The sequence below is a fragment of the Macaca fascicularis genome, chromosome 14 (genome assembly GCF_037993035.2).
Source record: "Macaca fascicularis isolate 582-1 chromosome 14, T2T-MFA8v1.1".
NCBI classification, from domain to species: Eukaryota; Metazoa; Chordata; class Mammalia; order Primates; family Cercopithecidae; genus Macaca; species Macaca fascicularis.
In genome coordinates this window covers 17,533,352-17,556,738 of record NC_088388.1, presented here as the reverse complement: position 1 = coordinate 17,556,738, position 23,387 = coordinate 17,533,352, and the positions used below count along the sequence as shown (strand labels likewise).

Genomic DNA, 23,387 nt, shown 5'->3' with positions numbered 1-23,387 from the left:
CCCATGTCCCTGCAAAGGACATGAACTCATCCTTTTTTTATGGCTGCATAGTATTCCACGGTGTATATATGCCACATTTTCTTTATCCAGCCTATCACTGATGGGCATTTGGGTTGGCTCCAAGTCTTTGCTGTTGTGAATACTGCCACAATAAACATACGTGTGCATGTGTCTTTATAGTAGCATGATTTATAATCCTTTGGTTATATACCCAGTAATGGGATTGCTGGGTCAAATGATACACAACTACATTTTAAAAGGATACATTTACTTTTAAAAAACGTACTGTTGCTTGCATGTATTTACAAAATAGGCACTGATAGGAAATTATGACAATGCATTTATTTTTAAAAAGGCATTGTATGCAAGATGTGACCTGATATAAAGTCCTGAGAACACAGATAATGTCCATATCTGGTGATGTGCAACTCCATGAGTCGGAAATGCTCTCCTGAAAACATGTTTCTGGGCTCTCCCACAGGAACCACGAGCTCAGTACAGAGACAGATCTTCTGGTCCCTGGCACTGACTCTTCTTTCAGAGGACCAGAACAGGATGGGATCTTTCATTCATCAGAGCTTCTAAACTTAGTTCTGCTCAGGCATCTCCCAGTGGCTCCCACCAGCTCTCTCATTTGTAACTGCAGAGACATTGAAGAGTATTTTCATCTCAGAACAGAAGAGAAAGTAAGTGATGGGATAGACTTTAATTTCCAAAGACCTGGTTGCTGGCTCCAGTAAGTGTCCTAGGTAAGAAAACAACCTACTGTTGTGCTGTCTGTATGTGTAAATGGATGACATTAATGTTAGATTTTGAAATGCAGTGATCTGAGACAGACACTGAATCCTGCTGTGCCTGTGGGGACTGAAGAAGAGTAGTGATGTTCTTGTTATCGTTTGTCAGGAACTGCAGTTCGCTGCACACCTTAGACTCTGGTGACATCCCTGAAGGGTATTCAGTGTTGGAGCAATTTTTATGACTTTTCAGCTGACTCATGGTTTCAATTTAAATCATTTAATTATCATAATTGAAAAAAAATGTAATGTTATTTTCCTTTTACTGATGAAGGAACAGGTAGAGAGGTTAAAAGATTTGCTTACATTGATAAGGCTAATTACTGCGGTGACCAGGTGAGAAATCAAGTCTGTTTGATCCAAGGTTCTTAATCCCTAACTTCAAAGCATCTGACTATATCTGAATCTTTTAGCATTTCATTGCATTCATGGTATGGATTCTTTTCTATAATCTAGATTTGTGATCACTGTCATCCAGTTTCATGACACAAACTTCTATGTCTCTGGCAATTTCCTATGACAGCTGTTTAGTTTTCAGAGCTTTCTTTTCCTTTGCTGGCGTCTAAACCTGATTTTAATGTACAGATATTTTTTGCCTTAACTTTATTGTTATTTTTATCAGTTATATTTATCAAATCTATTTCTTTTGCTCCAGTCAATAATACTTTCCATTCTTGCTGGGTGCGGTGGTGCACGCCTGTAATCCCAGCACTTTGGGAGGCCAAGGTGAGTTGATCACCTGAGTTCAGGAGTTTGAGACCAGCCTGGCCAACATGGTGAAACCCTGTCTCTACTAAAAATACAAAAATTAGCTGAGCATGGTGGTGTGCACCTGTAACACCAGCTACTTGGGAGGCTGAGGCATGAGAATCGCTTGAACCCAGGAGGTGGAGGTTGCAGTGAGCTAAGATCATACCACTATACCCTAGCCTGGGTGACAGAGTGAGACTCTGTCTAAAAAAAAAAAAAAAAACTTTCAATTCTTTTTGTAGATATTGTATACTATAGAGAATGGAGATATAATTTTTTAAAAGTAAGTTTTCATGAAAATGCTCTTTTTAGCCCTTTCATATATAGTTGTTTGTCCTCTTGTAAAATAAAACTTCATTCTAGCTGTAGTGCTGGGTATGAAAGGTGTCAAACATGTTGCTGTCAATCCGTTTCATACCCACAAGCAGGACAACAATGTAAGTTTTGTGAGCCCTTGAAACTTTTGCCCTTGTAAGTTCTTTCCTCCATAAAAAGTATTAAAAGTTGTATTTTCTGAGTGTATTGGTATAAAGAGAAATATAATCCAGTTGTACTTAGATTATATTCATTTTCTTCTTCTTCTTTTAAAGAAATTAAGCATTTCAAGGGCTCCTAAAAGTATCATGGGCTGTTGGCACTACTACTGGGCCTTAATGAATATGTCAGCGCAGCCTACTATATGTCCTCCTAATAAAAATTGATGGAGACAGGATAAGATAATTGACTGTCCCAAGTTTAATCGATCAAGAAATAGAATAACTCTCTATGAAATATCACCAGATATTGTTGCCTAAATGTTTGTGTCATAAGATTTATTTATTATCAGTTTTCATTATGTGCTTCCAGAGCTTCTCAATGACATTTTTCACTTCCTTATTTTTGAGGGTGTAGATTAAAGGGTTCAACATAGGTGTAAATAGGGTGCAAAACACAGTCACAGCTTTGTCAGTGGGGAAGGAGGTTAGAGGTCTTAGATACAGGTATGAACAAGGGACAAAGAATAAGATGACAACAAAGAGATGAGAGGTACAACTAGACAGAGCTTTGTGACGCCCTTCAGAGATATGAGTCCTTAGGGAGCACAGGATGATGACATGGGAAGCAACCAGCATGGAAGAAATGAGGAAACACAATGATCCACTGTTGGCAGCTATCAGAGGCCCCAAGGTGTGAGTGTCTGTGCAGGCCAGCTCTAGAAGAGGTACTAAATCACACATAAAGTGCTCGATGACATTGGGGCCACAGAATGGTAACTGGGCTATGAACAAAGTCTGGATCCCTCCATGCACAAATCCCAGAATCCCAGCCACCCCCATCAGGAATCCACACATAGGTTGACTCATGATGGTTGCATAGTGCAAGGGCTTACAGATGGCCACATAGCGGTCGTAGGCCATGACACTTAATAAGATGATCTCAGCAGCCGCAAAGAAATGTTCTGCGAAGAGCTGAGTCATGCAGCCATTGAAGGATATGGTGTTCTTTTCAGAGATCAAGTCAAAGATCATTTTAGGGGCTATGGAAGAAGAGTAGAAAACATCTATAATGGACAAACAGGACAGAAAAAAGTACATGGGGGAATCCAGGGCTGGGCTGATGAAGATGATGACTGAGATGAGCAGGTTACCTGCCAATGTGATCAAGTAGGTGATTAAAAACATAATAAACAAGAGTTTCTGCAGTTCTGGATTGTGAGTGAGGCCCAGCAGGATGAATTCTGATACATTGTTCATGTTTTTCATAGCTCAGGTTGTGTGTATATGGCTGATCTGAAAAAAAAAACAGTATTTCTGAATGATGATATTTTAAATTCAGTACTAAAATATTTCATCACCTCTTTAGTCCTGGTTTTTGGGGGTGATGGAGCTACTTTGCCACTCACCTCTGCTGTTTTGCAGAGTCGTAAAGAGGAACAGAAGATTAGATTTCTCCTAATTCATATATTAATGAAATAGTGATAATATCTTACAAGTACCACAATAAAACAAGATCTTGTTATAAATATTGACTTCCAAACTTCCTTTCTGGCTCTAAAATTTCACATACGGCTTTCTTTCATTTTTAGAGAGGACAAATCTTATCAATAACAAATGTTTTGAAATTATACTTTCTTTTGTTAGGGTTATTTATGGGTATATGAATCCAGTATGTATATTAGATACTAATATGCATATTAGATACTAAAGTGCAAAGCCTTACTAAATCTAAGCTGCTGTGTTCTGTGATCTGTTGTCCTTTTCTATCATATAAATGCACATGTACACAGATAGAGACAGAGCTGTAAATGGAGATATTTTTCTTTTGGAATGCTGGGTAACTATCGCAATAACAACTCATTGAGGATAATTCATTCAACATCCCTGACTGTTGCATCTATCCCTATAAATCACCCCTTTTTTTCATGCTCACTCTTTCTGCATCTTTAATTGTGGCTATGTAAATGGTGCCAAGTTATACAATTTAATGATATTTCATAAATACATTTTCCTCTTGGTTGGATTTTTATCACATGTAGAATTATACACTGGATTAGATATATTTCCCCACTCACATCTTAACAAATGGAATTAAATGAGTCATGATTTTTTCCCTGAGTTTTCTATTGGCAAGACAGAAATGTTAGGGTCACCTGAGATAATGCAGTTTTCTCTTTTGGCATAGGTTTGGTCAATTAAGATGAACTTGTAGTTTTCATTGCTAACTGGTAAACAACTGGAAATTTATATTGCTAACTGAAAACATTGAATATATATAAGAATGTAGATATTTTTGAATAATCCCAAGAGCTTCAAGAGTAAGTACATGTTGTTACAAAAGAGCGTAAGATATTTTATTTCTTCTCCTCCCCCTTTTCTCCTTCTTTCCCTAACCCCTGGCAAAAGTGTAACCACATAGTTTTCCTCAAAAATTTCTAGAAACAGAAATCAGTCAGCATCATGACCTCTGAACTTCATTAAAGGTGAGTAAAAATATCTTTGGTTTTCAGGAAAACTCAGTTGCTAAGTTGCTTCCTCTTTATTCATGGCTTCTGTAGATGGTGACTATCTGGTTAATCATTCTTAATGGATTTAATTCACCAATTCTAACTTCAATGTAGCAATATGGAAGTCACGAAAGGGGAAAAACATTTCAAGCATGACAAACAGAAATCTACAGAATCAGTGCATTCAGTGAGACATAAATGTTAACCATAATGTTTTAAAAGTGACTTCAGTAGTTCTTAGCAGCATCTGGTCTGGCAACTTTTTTTTTTTTTTGAGACGGAGTCTCGCTCTGTGGCCCAGGCTGAAGTGCCGTGGCGCGATCTCGGCTCACTGCAAGCTCTGCCTCCTGGGTTCATGCCATTCTCCTGCCTCAGCCTCCCAAGTAGCTGGGACTACAGGCGCCCACCATCGTGCCCGGCTAATTTTTTTTTTGTATTTTTAGTAGAGACGGGGTTTCACCGTGTTAGCCAGGATGGTCTTGATCTCCTGACCTCGTGATCCACCTGCCTCGGTCTCCCAAAGTGCTGGGATTACAGGCGTGAGCCACCGCGCCCGGCCTGGTCTGGCCACATTATGCATAGACTTTTCTGTTGATATTTTTATGTCAGTGTGTCCAAATTCATTTTCAGAGAAAAATACTAAACTTTAAGTCGGGTATGTAATGACAAAGACTACTTCACTGAAAACAAATTGGCTAAAACAAGTTAATCTGCTTAAAATTTGAGAGAAAAGATTTAGTTTTCACTGACCTGGATCTAGCTGATTGTGGATTCCTCCATTTTAGATTGAGTGCGGTCACTGCTTTCTTCTCCTGCAGGCGTGGAACACGGCCACAAATAGACTCTACCAGCTGACAAGTGGGATGCTGGAATTCTCTAGACGGCTCTCTCAATTCTGACGTTTCAGTTTATTTTGCTTTCCATTGTCATTCTGAATTTACTAAGAAAACAAGCTGTTTCAGTTAGAAAACTTCATTATCTCTAGGATTTAGTGTCTACTCACTTCCTGGGTTTCCTATGAATGTATAAGCCAATTTTCAAAATATATCTATTTTTCAGATCTCTTAGGACTATATTCAGTCCAAATTAAAAACTAGGAATAATGCAAAATTCTTCAAATTTGGAAAATGCAACTATAAAATGAATAAATGAATCAAATCCACCTGATTGGATATTGTTTTCTCAAATCTATTCTGATGAAATTTTGCTTTCTTGAGTCCCTGAAAAATGTGGTGAGAGAATTCCTTTTATTTCTGATTCAAGTTCTTCTTTCAATTCTATTTTCTTAGAAACCCACTAAGCTCAGGAGTGGTGTCTCCCAAACACATCTTCATCTTTTTGGTTCCTGTCTCTGCTGCTATCATTTGCACACAGGTCCTTTTTTGTAATTCTTTCTTCATTCACTCTAGAGAAATCTTTAAATAGACTCACAGACTTCAGGATTTGGCAATGCATTGACGTTTCAAGTACCCAGAGGATTAGTAATTGGCCTTGCTGGAATGTTTAGCAAAGCAGTAGTCAGGTCCTTCATTTACTCTCACTTGGCACCCACAAACGTCATTAGTGGCTGCTTTTAGAAATGCAATTGAACTTGGGTTAAAGATATGTCTGTGGCTATTGTTTAGGATAAGATTTGGAAACCTTCATTGTAGGGCTGTTTTGCTAATTGTGGCATTGTTGAGCCTAGCCTAGGATATGGGGTGGTTTTAGGCAAAGGTCGGAGTTTAGAGAATACATTTTTTTCTGAACCCATGTCTGGTCTAAGTAGTATGGTTGCTCTGAAGAATGGGGAATGCCGGTATTCAAGGTCATGTGTCTGATTACTCTCGGAGATTGTGAGATTTTTATTAATGACTGACCCAGGGGACTTACATGGCAGAATTTCCAACTACCAAAGATTGGGCAATTTAAAGTGACAGAGATACTGACTTCCTGTAGGATGATTACCTAGAAGACATGTTCTCATGATGAATTCAAGAGTATGTATTTTTTCTTTCTACCCCAAGACAGAATGGTGTGACTTGGAGTAGGTACCATGCTTTCCCACATTGCCATTGAGAATCAGTGACACTCAGCCAAGCACTCATGTATGATGACATCCAGAGGTGGAGAATAGAGACACTCTAGAAGAAGGCTCTGCTACTATCTTCTCTCCTTCAGCTTCTGAGGCGATGAAGAACTGACTGCAACTTTGCATGGAATCACCTTTTCTGCTCTCAACTTTTGGTTTCAAAACAAACTGACACACTCCCAAAGTCCAGGACCAGAAAACAAAAGCAAAACTTTCCTCTATTCTCAATAGAATGGGGCCTTATGGACTGTCCTGGAGCGATTCTCCTACTTCAGTCTCCTGAGTAGCTGGGATTACAGATGTGTGCCATCACACCCAGTTAATTTTTGTATTTTTAGTAGAAACAGGGTTTCACCATGTTGGCCAGGCTGGTCTCGAACTCCTGACCTCAGGTGATCCACCTGCTTCAGCCTCCCAAAGTGCTGGGATTACAGGCATGAGCCACCGGGCTCGGCCTGGATGTTTTTTTTTTAATCCCTTCCATCAGTCTATATCCTTTAAGTGGAAAATTTAATCATTTACATTAACAGTGGACATTGATATGTTTTTGTTTCTGTCATAACGGTAATTGTTACCTAGTGGCTTTGTAGTTTCAGTTGTGTAACTGCTTTATGAGACTCATAAATTTTATACTTTTGCAAGTTTTTATGATGGTGAATGTGTTAGACCATTCTTACATTGCTATAAAGGAATACCGGGGACAGGGTAATTTATAAAGAAAAGAGGTTTAATTGACTCACAGTCCTTCAGGCTGTACAAGCATAGCATTGGCATCTGCTTGACTTCTGGGGAGGCCTCAGGAAGCTTTTACTCATGGTGGAAGGTGAAGTGGGAGCAGGTATGTCATACAGTCAGAGCAGGAGCAAAGTGGGGGGAAGATGCCACAGACTTCAAAATAACCCAGTCTCATGAGAACTCACTATCATGAGAACATCACTAAGTCATGAGGGATCCACCACCATGACCCAAACTTTCATTAGGCCCCACCTCCAACATTGGGGGTGATATTTCAACATGAGATTTGGGTAGGGACAAATATCAAAACTATATCATTCCACCCCTGTCTCCCTCAATCTCATGTTTTTGTCACACTGCAAAATACAATCATTCCTTCCCAATAGTCCCCCAAAGTCTTAACTCATTCCAGTATTAACTCGAAGTTCAAGTCCAAAGTCTCATCTGGAGATTAGTTTCTTCCATCTACAACCCTGTAAAATCAAAATGGGTTATATACTTTCAAGAAACAATAGTAGTGCAGGCATTGGGTAAACATTCCCTTTATAAAAGGGGGAAATCAGCCAACAGAAAGGGGGTATAGGCCCCATGCAATTTCAAAGCCCAGCAAGGCAGTCATTAAACTTTAAAGCTCCCAAATAATCTCCTGTGACTCTATGTCCCACATCCAGTGCACACTGTTGTGAGGAGTGGGCTCCCAAAGCCTTGGGCTGCTCTGCCGTGTGGCTTTTCCATGCTGATGTTGCAAGCTCAACCAGTCTGGGTTCTGGAAGGCAGCAGCTCCCTTCTTATACCTCCACTAGGCAGTGCCCTGGTAGGGACTCTGTGTGGAGCCTTGTTAGAGGTTCTCTATAAGGGCTCCACCCTTGCAGTAGGCTTCTGCCTGGGCATCTAGGCTTTCTCATACGTTTTTTGAAATGTAGATGGAGGCTGCCAAGTCACTTTCACTCTTGTACTCTGTGTATCTGTAGACTTAATCCACATGGAAGCTGCCAAAGCTTACGGCTTGTGCCCTCTAGAGTGGTAACCGGAGCTGTGCTAGGATCCCTTTGAGCTGTGGCTGAAGCTGGAGCAGCTGGGATGTGGGGAGCAGTGTCCATTGCTAGAGAGGTAGTATGATCTTTTGGGTGTGTCACAACACTCTTTTTTCCTATGGTCCCAGAATTCAATGCTGGTTCCTTTATGGATTTACTTTTATTTGGATGGAACTTTATTCCTTTCTTAAGGGTGTGACTGTAGGATATATTGTGTAGGGCCCTTTAGCTTCTGGGTACTTCCAAGGGGCCAAATCTACGAATTTTTTGATGATAGATAGCCTTAGTGTAATGGTTTTCTCAAATACTGTTTTTTGTAGGTGGTAGCAACAGTCAGTAGGGCATGTGAGAGGGATCACTGCCTCGTGCAGAGATCAGCAGGGGGAAGTCTCTTATTTTATTCCCCAGCCCTGTGCACTTCTGTCAGCAGGGATAGTATTGGGTTGTTTAGTTTTATCTGCAGGTCTGTAGGTGGCATTTGTGATACGAGCCAGCTGAGCACTGTGTAGTTGTGTGGGCAGTTTAATAAGCTGTGCAGGTTGACTTCCAAGCCAGTAGGTGGCATTTCCAGGAGAGAGGTAGCAGTGGGATTTTTCCTTGGATTTTGTTCATTACAGAAGGTCTGGGTGTCCTATGTAAGGGGTGGGGCCATGGAACTCCCAGGGCTCCCTGTCCCATGCCCTGCTGCTGCAGTGGTTGGATGGGGCAAAGCCAGGCATGGTTGGGTCTGGGAAGTCCTGGACCAGGCTCTCCAAGGCTGGTGCAAGTGCTGATTCTGCTGTGGGTTTGGGGTCAGGTCTCAGGCTACTGGGGCAACCCTCCAGGGAGGGGGCAGAGGCACTTCTGCTGCATCAAAGTACCTTCATGCTAGGGGGAGGGGTGGCCATGAATCAGCAGCTGGAAGTGGCAGTGGGATCTGCTCCATCCCCAAACCTCCAACCCCATGGGTTTCCCTATAGCATCAAGCCACCAGCAGCTGGCTAGAACCACTAGGCCCATCCTAAGCTATCTGGGTTCAGATGTCAAAGCCTCCCCAGGCCTTGAAACTCCCTGTCTGGGGCAGAAACCTTGAATCTCAGGCCACACCCTTCCTGGTCTGGTCCTATGAAGGGAGGCGTACCCAGCTCCTGTGCCACAGCATGAACCCACACCACACTCTCCTCTCACTTCTGACTGTGGGGGCTCCAGATCACATCAGAGCAGATCACAGATCTCATCTCCATGCTCCTGGATGACATGCTTGAATTGTGCAGGGATAGGACCAGGCCAACAGCCTTGTCCTCGGGGTCCCTGGACTCAAGTGCTGGCTGTGATAGGGAGGGCAAGCTGGTCCCTGGCCACTGGAGGAACACTCAGGTAGGGCAACAGTGGCTGCACTGTGGGCCTGCCACTTGGAAGGGTGGTCCTCTCTCCATAGGAATGGCTAGGCAGGCAGCTTTGGGAGAGACTGGCAGGCATGGGGTATGTGGTCCAAATGACCTCAGTCCCACAGTAGAAGCAGTGGAACCTCTCCTTGAGGCACGTGAGAGCACCTGGCCTCCCCTCTCACTACCTGGCCCAACAGCCAGCAGTGGCAGGGGCAGCCTCAGGGCAGGACAGAGATCCTTGGGTAATGGGCTCCCAGAATGGCACCATGCTCCAGCTGCCCAGTGCTTGGACGTCTGTGAGACTCCATGTAAGTTTGAGAAGCACCTGTGCATGATCTCCAGACAGCTGTCTATGCCAGTCTGGAGGCCTATGGGGGTTGAGGGACTCTCCTGTAGCTAGGATTCTAGAAGTCTGCCCCAGGAATGTGGAGCTCTGGGGTTCCTTCACTTCCCCCTTCTTTGGGTCTGGGGCAGCTCTTGTCTCCCAGCAACCCCAAACAGGCAGCCCCATGTCTCCTTCCTTCCTTCACCCTCAGTGTCTGCTGTTGCCTCTTTGTTGAATTCAGTGCTCTTTCTCAGACGATCTATTTAAAGTATGAATATCTACTTGATATTTTGGTTCTGCTCTGTGGAAGAGGTACACCCCATCTGAATCTAGTCAGTCATCTTGTAGTTGCATATTTTTTAATTGTAAATTTTTTAATACCATGTATTATCTCATAAATGTATTTGTTTTAATAGTTTATAAATTTTGATTTGCTACACACACAAAATTGTTGTATGCAAATAATGACAGTTTAAAATTTTTCCTAGTCATTTTTATAAATGCCACTAATTTCTTTCCTTTGCCTTATTGCCCTGGTTAGATTCTCCAGCACAGTGTGGAATAGATGTAGTTATAATGGATAGTTTTGCATTGTTCCGGACTCTCAGAGAAAGTTTTTAGTATTTCCTCATTAAGTACATTGTTGTCTGTAGGATGTTTGTTAATAGGCTTTATCCTACTGTGGAAGTTCTATTCCTAGTTTTCTTAAACTTTTTAAAAATCATGAACATATGTTAAATCTTATCAAGCTTTTTCTCTATTTATTGAATTGATCACATTTTTTTCTACTTAATTTTGTTCATGCAATGAATTATATGAATTGATTTTTTTTTTGAAACAGGAACTTACTTAGTTGCCCAGGCTGGTGGGCAGTGACACAGTCGCCAATCATTGCAGCCTTAACTTCCTGGGCTCAAGCGATCCTCCCACCTCAGCCTACGAAGTAGCTAGAACTATGGCGCATGCCACCACACCAAGCTAATTAAACTTTTTTTTTTTTTTTTTTTTTGTATAGTCGGAGGTCTCAGTATTTTGCCCCAGCTGGTCTTGAACTCCTGAGATCAAGCGATCTGCCCACCTCAGCCTCCCAAAGTGCTGGGATTACAGGCGTGAGCCACCACATGTGGCCATGAATTGATTTTGAATGTGAAATCAACATTTCATTCCTGGGACAAAACTTACTTGCTCATGATACATTATTATTTTTATATATGGCTGTATTTTATTTGCTAAATGTTGGGTTTAGAATTTTTGTGTCTGTGTTAATGAGAGATATTTATCTGATATTTTTTCTTGTAATGCCCTTTTTCATTTTCTCTAATCCCTGAAAATGTTGATATAAAATTGGTAGTATTTTTTAAGAGTGAAATGTGGAATTCACTGATAAAGATACATAGGATGTAATCTTGATATTTCTGGGAGAAGTAAGGGGAAAATTTTTCAAGAGCGAATTCAGTACATGTATGTTATTCAGGTTTTGCTTGTGTGTTTGTGTTTATGTATGTGTGTGTGTGTGTGTGTTTAGAAAGTTGTGTTTTTCCAAATAAATGATAAATGTCTGAGATAATGGATATGCTAATTACCCCAAATTAATCACTGTATATTATCTGTATCAAAACATCACTATTTATCCCATAAATATATACAATTATTATTTGTCAATAAAAATTGAAAGTTGCTTAGTACAAAATATTTTAAATTTGCATTTTTCTGGTTACTAATGAAGTTGAAAGTTTTTTCATATGTTTATTGACCATTCATTCTTCTTCCTTTGGAAATTGTTCTTGCCCTTAGCCCATTTTGTAGATGAATGATTTCTTATTAACTTGTAAGACTCTTTGCAAATGGAGGATGCATGTATTTCATTTATTCAATCGAAATATTGTTTTTACAGACATTGGTGGATGACAAAAAATAGAAAGCTGTGTTTTTCAAGGCAGAGGTTCATTTCTTTTTAACTGGCAAGGACATTAGCAAAATTCATTTGTAATGTCCTTTTATTATCTTGTTAAGATCTGTAGAATCTACAGCATAGCCTTTTCATTGCCGATTCTCATAATTTGTTTTTTTCTTATATTTTAAAACCCATTTTGCTAAGGACATTAGTTTTATTAATTTTTATACAAAACCCACCCTGCCTTTATGTATTTTCTCTATTTTTAAATTAATTTTATTTCAAGTATATCTGTCTTCTACTTACTATTCATATTATACCACATTTTATGCATTTATTTTGCTCTACTATTTCTAGCTTCTGGAGACGAAAGCTTAGTTCATTTCCTTTAATCTTTTTTATTTTCTAGTAATTGCATTTAAAGCTATATATATATATTTTTTATTATACTTTAAGTTCTAAGGTACATGTGCATAACGTGCAGGTTTGTTACATATGTATACTTGTGCTATGTTGGTGTGCTGCACCCATCAACTCATCAGCTCGTCATTTACATCAGGTATAACTCTCAATGCAATCCCTCCCCCCTCCCACCTCGTCATTTACATCAGGTATAACTCCCAATGCAATCCCTCCCCCCTCCCACCTCCCCATAATAGGCCCCCGTGTGTGATGTTCCCCTTCCCGAGTCCAAGTGATCTCATTGTTCAGTTCCCACCTATGAGTGAGAACATGCGGTGTTTGGTTTTCTGTTCTTGGCGATAGTTTGCTGAGAATGATGGTTTCCAGCTGCATCCATGTCCCTACAAAGGACACAAACTCATCCTTTTATATGGCTGCATAGTATTCCATGGTGTATATGTGCCACATTTCCTTAATCCAATCTGTCACTGATGGACATTTGGGTTGATTCCAAGACTTTGCTATTGTGAATAGTGCCACAGTGAACATACATGTGCATGTGTTTTTATTGCAGCATCTGAGCAATTCTTTAGCTGCATCTAGTATTTTTTTTTTTTGTTTTTACTGCCTTTCAGTTAAAATTCATTAAAAAATTTTCATTGGCACTTCTTTAATATATGAATAATTTAGAATTGTGTTGCTTGATTTGTAAATAATTGGAGGATGTTTAGTTATATTTTTGTTATAAATTTTTAGTTGAAGCCTACTATTATCAGATATGTGTTCTGTATGGTTTAGTCCTTTGAAATGTATTGAATCTTGTACTGTGGCCCAGCATATTTTCTATTGTATGTATGTTCCATGAGCACTTAGAGATAAATAGAATAATCCTACATCTGTTTTCTCTTTCCCCACTCCCTTACTAATCCACCTTCAGCTAACCTGACTGAAACTGTGTGATAAACTCAAGGCTTTTTAGGGAAGGACATTGCTTTATCTGCATTCAAATCAAGTTTTCTTGATTTGTTCTAAAGTTAACGTTTATCATCTTCTGGGAGTGAGTTCAGATGCCATCTGCCACACCACAGCTTAACCTTACACAGCGGAGTTTAACCTTGAGTCTAGTTATGGTCTAGAAGCAACGAGGGATGATGAAGATGGGTCTTGAGGGAAATCACCATTGTTTTGCTGAGAAACTGCTTCAGGGAAGGACATACAATTTCCTTAGGCAATGTGAGGTTAAACCTTCAGTGGGGGTGAAGAGGTTTCTTCCACTAAGGGTGAAGGGAAGGTTCTACTAGAGGTGGGGAGGCCTCTTCAGCTGGCAAAGCAGGTTCATCTTTTCTCTGTTCCATCTCAGTATCCTCCTTCTGAAGCCGAAACGGAGTTTCATCCATGACTCTTTTCTCTCTAATCTTCATCCTGTATCAAGTTCTTTTCCTTAAAATTCATTAATGTATCTTAAACTGTCTCTATTGCTCTGTGTTAGTTTGGGTTTCTTAGATGCAGATCTGAGATGAGAATTTTCATAAAAGTGACTTATAATGAAAAGGGGTTAAGGGAAGCTAGTTATGGTAGAGGGAAGAAAGGACATGATCTCAACTGGAGTCTGGCTTCAGATGTGGTCTCAACTGAAGTCTGCCTTGAGTCTGGAGCCATTGAAGCTCTGGAGGATCCATTGTATTATACAATAACATTTTAAACTTGCATGTCTGTCAGTCATTGGCCACTGCTGGGCCCTGACGGTGGGCATAATCTTCTGGGTGTGGCACCTCCCTTTTTCTGTGGTGCAATTGTCCAGGGAAGGGTGGTACTGTGAGCTGTTAGCAGCCCAGACATAGCAGGTGGGGCAGGAGTTCACTTACCAGGCAAAGGGCATTTGAGTTGGATGCAACAGTGTCCCTAACACTCGGTATCTCTTGGGAGTCACCAAAGTTCAGACCCCCATTTATCCACACCTAAATCATTATAATTACCTCCTAATTGCTCTTCTCTTGGGAGGCTTGACCCTTCAATCCATTTCCCATACTGCAGCTAGAGTTATCATTCCCAAAACAAATCCAAATACGTTTCTTGCTAGTTTAAAAGTACTTTCACTATGTTCTCCGTGGTACTTAGTATTTAGTTTTAACACAATTATGAGACCCTTTTTGATCTTACAAAACATCCTACTTTCCAGCTTTATGTCTTGTATTTTCCCTTTTACAATCTCAGTGTCCTACTCTGGCACACAGTGGGGTTCAATAAATAATTGTTGAATGAATAGATAAATTGATAATTACAGTCATATTGAATTGTTTGGGTTTCCTGCTTACTCTTTCTCATCTTCTGGCCTTTGTTACTTATTCCCTCTCATAGACACACTCTTAGCTCAACCTTATGCCCACTCATTCTGCTGATTCCTTTTCTCCCTTTGGCTTCCTTTTTTTTTCTTTTTTGAGACAGAGTCTTGCTCTGTCAGCCAGGCTGGAGTGCAGTGGCGAGATCTTGGTTCACTGTGACGTCTGCCTCCTAGGTTCAAGTGATTCTCCTGTCTCAGCCCCCCAAGTAGTTGGGACTACAGACATCCACCACCACACCCAGCTAATTTTTGTATTTTTAGTAGAGACAGGGTTTTGCCATGTTGGCCAGGCTGGTCTCGAAATCCTGACCTCAGGTAATCTGCCCTCGTTGGCCCCCCCAAAGTGCTGGGATTACAGGCGTGAGCCACTGTGCCTGGTCAGCTTCTGTTTTTGATGTCTTTTCATCTAGGAATTCTTTTTAGATCTCCTAGGTCTTTGTTGTGTGTCCTTCTAACATGCTTTCACAGCCCTCTAATTCCATGCTCTTACTATTGATAGTCTTATGTTGTAATTCTCTGTTCTCTTCTTGAAGTCTCTCAGAGGATCCTAACTTTTGTGAAAAGAGGACCCTGGTTTCTCTTTATTCACCACTAAGCCCCAGGAACTATCGATGTGCCTGATACGGTCCTGGGGATAAAAACTATTTGTTGATTAAGGAATAAAGAATGCAAGGAATAAGTGGAATACAGTTATCCTGAAACTGCTTTGTGTGTAGCAATATGATTTGAAAAACAGCTTTTAGACTGGGTGTGGTGGCTCACACCTGTAATCCCAGCACTTTGGGAGGCTGAGGTGGGCAGATCTATGGTCAGCAGATCAAGACCATCCTGGCCAACATGGTGAAACCCCATCTCTACTAGCCAGGCATGGTGGCAGGTTCCTGTAGTCCCAGCTACTCGGGAGGCTGAGACAGGAGAATTGCTTGAACCCAGGAGGAGGAGGTTGTAGTGAGCCAAGATCGTGCCACTGTACTCTAGCCGGGCAACAGAGAGAGACTGCATGTCAAAATCAAAAAGCAAAAAACAACAAACAAAACAGCTTTTAATATGAAAATGTTACTAAAAAGCAAACTGATTAAAGAAAAATATAAAGAGCCCATATACATAAGATAATAAAATCTTACTGGGGGTAGGAAAAATATCAAGATAAACTATATGTTCATATGCTGAGAATGCAGTTTCAATTTCTTTCTCATTGTTTCAATAAGAATGAAAAAATGTAGTTTCCCTGTGAGGTCCAACCAGAATTCTTAGTTTGAAGGTAGAAAAAACTGTCCTAGCCTCCACTACTACTTTTGCTTTATATTTTATTGAATTTATTCATTTTCATTAATCCTTTTATTCATTGATTCTATGTTTATGGTATACCAGACATGGTACCTTGTAGGAACTATTGTTATCTATCAGGCAAGTATTTTATGGAGTATAACTGTATATTTAATACATAGAAATTTCTCCTTGATATCAAAACATCTTCTCTATTTGAACCATCACTCTTTCTGGTCGATTATCAGTATAAAAAGAGTAATGTGAGCGATACAAAATGGTTCTGAAGCCTACAAGGACCATTGGAATCATGGTATAAACTTCATTGTTTACCCATCAGATGCTAAATAGTTCTTTGCTCTTATAGCCCTGAAGTAGTTAGATAGCATAATGTTTCAGAAAACAAAGGCCATCAATTTTGATATATAAAAATGAAACAATTATTAATGAAAAAGTTATATTTTTAGTTAATGAACTAACATATACAATGTGTCCGGCATAGTCCCTATCTCAATAAATGATAGCTGTTATGATGATCTGATCTTTCTGTCATCATTGCCTGGCAGGGTATCATGGTAGTTAAGCACATGGTTTGGGAAATCAGTGAGATTCTGGTTACTGTCTATTTGATATTTCTATTTTGACACTGTCAACTTCTCTAAGTTTCCTCTTTGGTAAATGGGGATAAGAGTAATGCCTCTCTGTTTTTTACGGACATTATTACTTAATATAGATATATTTATTTTATTACTTATTTCACATTTATTAGAAGGAAGGCCTATGAGTTTCATACATATGGATGAAGCTGGTGAAACTAAGCCCCAAATTGGTAGAATTTTCCCAGTTTGTGAGAATAATACATGGTTAGGTTTTCTCCTTTTTCTTGAACCCATTTTGACTCCCCTCAAGGCATAATGTATTGATCATAGTGGTTAATATTTTATTTATCCAATAAGAATTCCTTGCTGACATTACCCAAAATGTCCTTTCGACCCTTGCCTCAGTTGAATCATGTTGGGCTCCAGTCACACTTATTTGACACTTGAAATAACTTTCCTACTACACAATTTCCTAATGGCATTTTTCATCTGAGCATTCCTCAAGGTGTAGATTAAGGGGTTTAACATAGGAGTTATCATAGTGTAAAATACAGCAACTGCTTTATCAATGGGTAAAGTAGCTGGAGGTCTTGTGTACACAAATATGCAGGGCACAAAGAATAAGATGACAACTGTGATGTGGGAGACACAGGTAGAGAGGGCTTTCTGCCTTGCCTCTAAGCTGTGGGTCCTTAAGGAGTACAGTATGACCACATAGGAGACTAGGAGCAAGAGAAAGTTTAACAGGCATATGAACCCACTGTTGGCAGCTACGAAGAGTCCTAGAGTGTGGGTATTAGTGCAGGCAAGATTGAGCAGAGGGTTTAGATCACACATAAAGTGATCTATGACATTAGGACCACAGAAAGGTAATTGGAAGATGAAGAGGATCTGTATGGTTGCATGAAGAAAGCCTCCTACCCATGACACACCCACTAGTAGGCTACACACACACTGCTTCATGATGGTGGTATAGTGCAAGGGCTTGCAGATGGCCACATAGCGATCATAGGCCATTACAGTAAGTAGGATGACCTCAACACCTCCGAAAAAATGTTCTCCAAAGACTTGAATCATACATCCATTGAATAAGATAGTTTTCTTTTCATAGAGTGAATCTGTGATCAGCTTAGGGGCATTGACAGAGGAATAGCAGACATCGATAAAGGAGAGATAGGCCAGGAAAAAGTACATGGGGGACCTCAATGATGGGCTGGCAATTATGGTGACCACAGTGAGCACATTTCCTGTCACGGTGGTGATGTAGATGACAGAAAACACAACAAATATGATTTTCTGCATTTTTGGGTTCTCTGTAAGCCCCAGTAGAATAAACTCTGTCACATTGTTTCTATTCGCCATGTATTTCAAATGATGGTTAATTACATTACCTGAAAAGAAAACAATTTTTATTAATACATCTTTAAATTTGTTAAACTTCTCCATTGTAATATGTAATATAATAAATTCTTGGGTTCTACTGGGTTGTGATTTGAGGATTTTTTCTGAGATAGGAAAAAAGTTTTGAGTTTTGGAAGTTTACTCAAATTGCCTCCCTGGTGAGGACTGTGCTAAGAGTTTTGACATAAGAAACTTTCGTGGCACACAGGCAGGAGACCATCTGTGAATATTTAATCATCTGAAATGACTGAAAGTTGAATGATTGCACACATAGTGGCAACTAAGCCTGAAAAGATTATAGAATATATATGTAAAGCATATGAATGCAAAGCTCAAAATTTGCTTTTTTTTTTTTTTTTTTTTTTTTTTTTTTTTTTTTTTAGAAAATAATGAAATGTGAAATGTTATGCACAATATGAGTGAAATGATACAGAGGAATCTGAAGAAGGGGAATTCTTGGGATACATCTCTAGTGAAGGTCTTTGTGGGTTTTTTATGATGTGGGCTGAGATCCAGTAAGGAGCTGGAAGCCAGATAATGGAACTTAGTTAGCAGACTATTTAGAGTAGTTGACATAAGAATAACAGTGCATTTGTGATGAAAATGTAAAGAAAGAATATAAGAGCTGCTATAAAAGAATTCACAATCTATTATCTAAGTCCTATTAACTTTATTATAGCTAATAATATACACCTTTGAATAATTGCTATGAGCATGACATTGTAGAATGTGCTTTGCACACATGATCTCATTGTATCAATTTTACAGATGAGGACACAATCTCAGTGACTAATATTAATAGTTACAGTGTTAATATTAACTAATATTTACTGAACATAGCATGTTTCAAGTGCTTTTACAGACATTTGCTTATTTAATCCTCACCGAAAACCTATGTATTAGTTACTATTGTCTTTTTATACTTATTTACTCATTAGGAAACAGAAGCACAGAGAAATTAAGGTTCCTCCCAAGATTGAGCAGATAATCAAGGCTGCACCCAATATTAAGTTTCAGATTATGCTTGTTAATTTTTTCCCTCCAAAGTCTTAACTCACGCTTTATATTGTTACAATAAACAATGTTGAACTGGTAATTTCCGTTTGATATGGCCATAATTTTTATAATTAATACTACTTCAGAGACAAGTTTATATGAAGCAACTTCATCAGCAGACAGACATACAGACACAATGATATATTGAAACTCCTAAATATTAAGAAAAATGTGGTATTACATTCATTGAAGGGCTGTTTTTGCTTAGTCTCTATGTCAGCACTATCCATTCCTTCTCAACCCCCTTCCAAAGCATGGGACCCTGGCCAGAATCTTCTGCAAAGTGTTAAAAACCTTTATCACAATTGTTAATAGTGTTAGTTTGAGAATCAGAAAGACCAGATTAGAATCCTTGTTTTTCAAACTATAACTTCTTTTAACTGGGGTATATTTCTTGGCACCTTACATCTTAATCTTATCATCCATAAAATGATAAGAATAATATTCACCTCACATACTGTTATGAGAATTAATTGGGAGAACATATATGAATATACTACTGTTAGGGACATACACAGGACTTTCATTTACTTTTATGGCTGTATAAGCCTAGGAGGCACGATAAATTGACAGTGTGATCAATATAATACAGAGAAACATTTGACCATGCATTAAGCTCACGAAGAAAGATCTCCAATTTTCCTTTTCAAGAAGCTACAGGGATTTATATTATTCATAGCAAGTGATCCCAGGAAAGTTTCTCCATGTTGGTGCTTGGACTAATCAGCTGATGATTTGCCATTTAATATTTATATTTACATCTTTTGTGTGTGTGAAGTGTGTTTAAATTTTGTTTTAGTCCTCACAACTTGTCTCACTCACTAAGGAGGTGTCTCGTGGCAAAAGTATGGTACCTGATATCAGAGAGATGGGTTCTATATATTGCTTAATCTCTGTAAGCCTCAAATATTTCAACTATCAAATTAGGTTAATGATATTTACCAACTACCTTTTGAAGAATGGAGTGAGAATGCAAGACTCTATTACTCTATTTGAAAAGTGTTGAAAAATACTGATTACTATACATAGTAAGTAACAATCTTTGGTAAGCTTCAGCGCTATTGAAAAACTTACCTTAGTAGTCCTTGATGATCTTAATGATGTTTAGGGGTGCTCAGACACAATCTTATTTGAAATTATCTTTTCTTGGAATAAGTAAGTTTCAATGTGAAAGGTATTTCACCCTTCAAAAGAGCTTATTCAGATGATTCAACATCAAATCAACAGTTGTTAAGAAAGTCTGTTTGTAAGTCTAAATATTTTCTTCTAGCCTAAAGCCTCTGAACATTTTCACAAAAAACTGCTCTTCTTGACATGGCTCTGGTCCCCTCAGGGCAAGATGAAGAAAGTGTGGAGGAAATACATTTAAATGAGTCACTCAGCTCATGATGAATCTTGCTCTGGAGATGTGAACAACAACAACAACAAAAACAAAAAAACCATTTTTACCTTGTACTGCATGTGTATTTAAAGAGGTTTCTACAAAGATTCAGAGACCTTGTCTCGTAGCTGTTGCTTTCTCTCCCAGGAATTAATTATCTCCTTTGATGGAAAGACTTTGTCTTAGAAGCAGATATCCTGGAGAGACATGTTTGAAAAATGCCCATCCTGAATGGGGAATTGAATTCTCTATATTTAAAACTTAAGCCTGTGAGAGTCCCTTTTTCATATCTGAACCCAGGTTTCTAAGAAAGCTGAATGCCACCTAAATGGCAAGGTGGCGTAATTCCAGAGTGGGCACCTCATGTAGTTTCCCTGTTGACTCATGCTACAGAAAGAGTTGCTGTTTTTTCATCTAATATAAAACCTTTTTGGGAAAAATGTGATTGATTGCTTGAGATCTAGAGCACTGAGGGCATGAAATTAATGGCAGCCATTTTAAAGGACTTGATTCCAAATGCTCTTTTTCTTTCCCTCCTCCTACTTTATTGAGGTATATTTGACAAAAAATTTTTATATTCAAGATGTACTACTTGATGATTTATATATGTATACATTGGGTAATGATCACCATAATCAACATAATTAACATGCTCATCACCTTATATAGTTAATCATTTTTATTGGTATGGTGAGAAACTTAAGCTCTACCTTCTTAAATCTACTGTACTATATAAAAAACTGTAGTAATAACTATAGTCACCTTGCTGTACCTTAGCTCTACAACTTATTTTACATAAATGCAACTTTATACACCTTGACCAACATTCCCATTTCTCCCTGCTCTAGCCCCTCACAACCCCCATACTGTTCACTGTTTCTATGAGTTTTATTATTTTAGCTTTTACACATAAGTGATGACATGCAATATTTGAATTTTTGTGCCTGGGTTATTTTGTTTAGCATAATGTCCTGCAGATTTATCCATGTTTCTGCAAATGGAAGAATTTCTTTTCTTTTTTAAATTATTATACTTTAAGTTCTAGGGTACATGTGCACAACATGCAGGTTTGTTACATGTGTTACATGTGCCATGTTGGTGTGCCTTATCCATTAACTCATCATTTGCATTGGGTATATCTCCTAATGCTATCCTTCCCCCCTTCCCCACCCCACAACAGGCCTCGGTGTGTGGTGTTCACCACCCTGTGTCCAAGTGTTCTCATTGTTCAATTCCTACCTCTGAGTGAGAACATGCAGTGTTTGGTTTTTTGTCCTTGTGATAGTTTGCTCAGAATGATGGTTTCCAGCTGCATTCATGTCCCTACAAAGGACATGAACTCATCCTTTTTAATGGCTGCATAGTATTCCATGGTGTATATGTGCCACATTTTCTTAATCCAGTCTGTCATTGATGGACATTTGGGTTGATTCCAAGTCTTTGCTATTGTGAATAGTGCCGCAATAAACAAACGTGTGCATGTGTCTTTACAGCAGCATGACTTATAATCCTTTGGGTATGTACCCATTAATGGGATGGCTGGGTCAAATGATATTTCTAGTTCTAGATTCTTGAGGAATCGCCACACTGTCTTTGATAATGGTTGGACTAGTTTACAGTCCCACCAACAGTGTAAAAGTGCTCCTATTTCTCCACATCCTCTCTAGCACCTGTTGTTTCCTGACTTTTTAATGATCGCCATTCTAACTGGTGTGAGATGGTATCTCATTGTGGTTTTGATTTGCATTTCTCTGATGGCGAGTTATGGCGAGCATTTTTTCATGTGTCTGTTGGCTGCATAAATGTCTTCTTTTGAGAAGTGTTCATATCCTTTGCCCACTTTTTGATGGGGTTGTTTGATTTTTTCTTGTAAAGTTGTTTAAGTTCTTTGTAGATTCTGGATGTTCGCCCTTTGTCATATAGGTAGATTGCAAAAATTTGCTCCCATTCTGTAGGTTGCCTGTTCACTCTGATGGCAGTTTCTTTTGCTGTGCGGAAGCTCTTTAATTAGATCCCATTTGTGGATTTTGGCTTTTGTTGCCATTGCTTTTGGTATTTTAGACATGAAGTCTTTGCCCACCCATATGTCCTGAACGTATTGCCTAGGTTTTCTTCTAGGGTTTTTGTGGTTTTAGGTTTGACATTTATGTCTTTAATCCATCTTGAATTAATTTTTGTATAAGGTGTAAGGAAGGGTTCCAGTTTTAGCTTTCTACATATGGCTAGCCAGTTTTCCCAGCACCATTTATTAAATAGGAAATCCTTTCCCCATTTCTTGTTTTTGTGAGGTTTGTCAAAGATCAGATGGTTGTAGATGTGTGGTATTATTTCTGAGGGCTCTGTTCTGTTCCATTGGTCTATATCTCTGTTTTGGTACCAGTACCATGCTGTTTTGGTTACTGTAGCCTTGTAGTATAGTTTGAAGTCAGGTAGCGTGATGACTTCAGCTTTGTTCTTTTGACTTAGGATTGTCTTGGCAATGCGGGCTCTTTTTTGGTTCCATATGAACTTTAAAGTAGTTTTTTTCCAAGAATTTTTCTTTTAATGCTGAATAATATTTATACATATATATAAAATCACTTTTCTTATCCATTAAGTTTCCAACAGGCAATTAGGTTGTTACTATATCTTTGTATTGTGAATAATACTCCAATAAACATAGAATACAGGTATCTTTTCAAGATACTGATTTCATTTTCTTTGGATATACAACCAGAAGTGAGATTGCTGGATTAGAAGCTTTCTAATTTTGGGGGAAACCTCTATACTGTTTCCCCAATGGCTGTACCAATTTACATTCTTGCCAACTGTGCACAAGGGTTTTCTTTCCTCCACTTCTTCACTAACATTTATCTTTATTTCTGATATAGCTATCCTACATGTGTGAGGTGATATTTCATTATGATTTCGATTCGCATTACACTAATAATAAGTGATATTGAGTATCTTTTCATATCCTGGTTGGACACTTATATATTTTCTTTTGAG

General features: G+C 39.0%; 2 protein-coding genes across 4 annotated transcripts; both read right to left on the bottom strand.

Annotated features, from left to right (window-relative positions):
- Positions 1-173: 173 nt before the first annotated feature.
- LOC135967015 (olfactory receptor 4C45) lies at positions 174-5,320 on the bottom strand. 3 transcript variants are annotated; one of them, XR_010580802.2, is made up of 3 exons: positions 5,278-5,320; positions 3,172-3,313; positions 174-640 (listed from the first exon to the last, which is right to left on the bottom strand). XR_010580802.2 is itself a non-coding variant. In XM_065528195.2 (2 exons), the coding sequence occupies exon 2, from the start codon at positions 3,284-3,286 to the stop codon at positions 2,357-2,359; it is 930 nt and encodes a 309-aa protein (XP_065384267.1). In that variant the 5' UTR covers positions 3,287-3,313; positions 5,278-5,320; the 3' UTR covers positions 663-2,356. The 3 variants fall into 3 exon arrangements, 1 of the variants encoding a protein (XP_065384267.1); XR_010580803.2 differs by lacking the exon at positions 3,172-3,313; XM_065528195.2 differs by lacking the exon at positions 174-640 and having other exon boundaries at positions 663-3,313.
- Positions 5,321-16,926: 11,606 nt separating this feature from the next.
- LOC102129986 (olfactory receptor 4C13) lies at positions 16,927-17,955 on the bottom strand. The gene has a single exon (XM_015435302.3). It carries the CDS (start codon positions 17,921-17,923, stop codon positions 16,994-16,996), a length of 930 nt encoding a protein of 309 aa, XP_015290788.3. The 5' UTR covers positions 17,924-17,955; the 3' UTR covers positions 16,927-16,993.
- Positions 17,956-23,387: the final 5,432 nt, after the last annotated feature.

What these genes read in the sequence shown, in the direction of transcription:
- LOC135967015 (XM_065528195.2), bottom strand. Translation starts at nt 3,286, where the DNA reads ATGAAAAACATGAACAATGTATCAGAATTCATCCTGCTGGGCCTCACT.
- LOC102129986 (XM_015435302.3), bottom strand. Translation starts at nt 17,923, where the DNA reads ATGGCGAATAGAAACAATGTGACAGAGTTTATTCTACTGGGGCTTACA.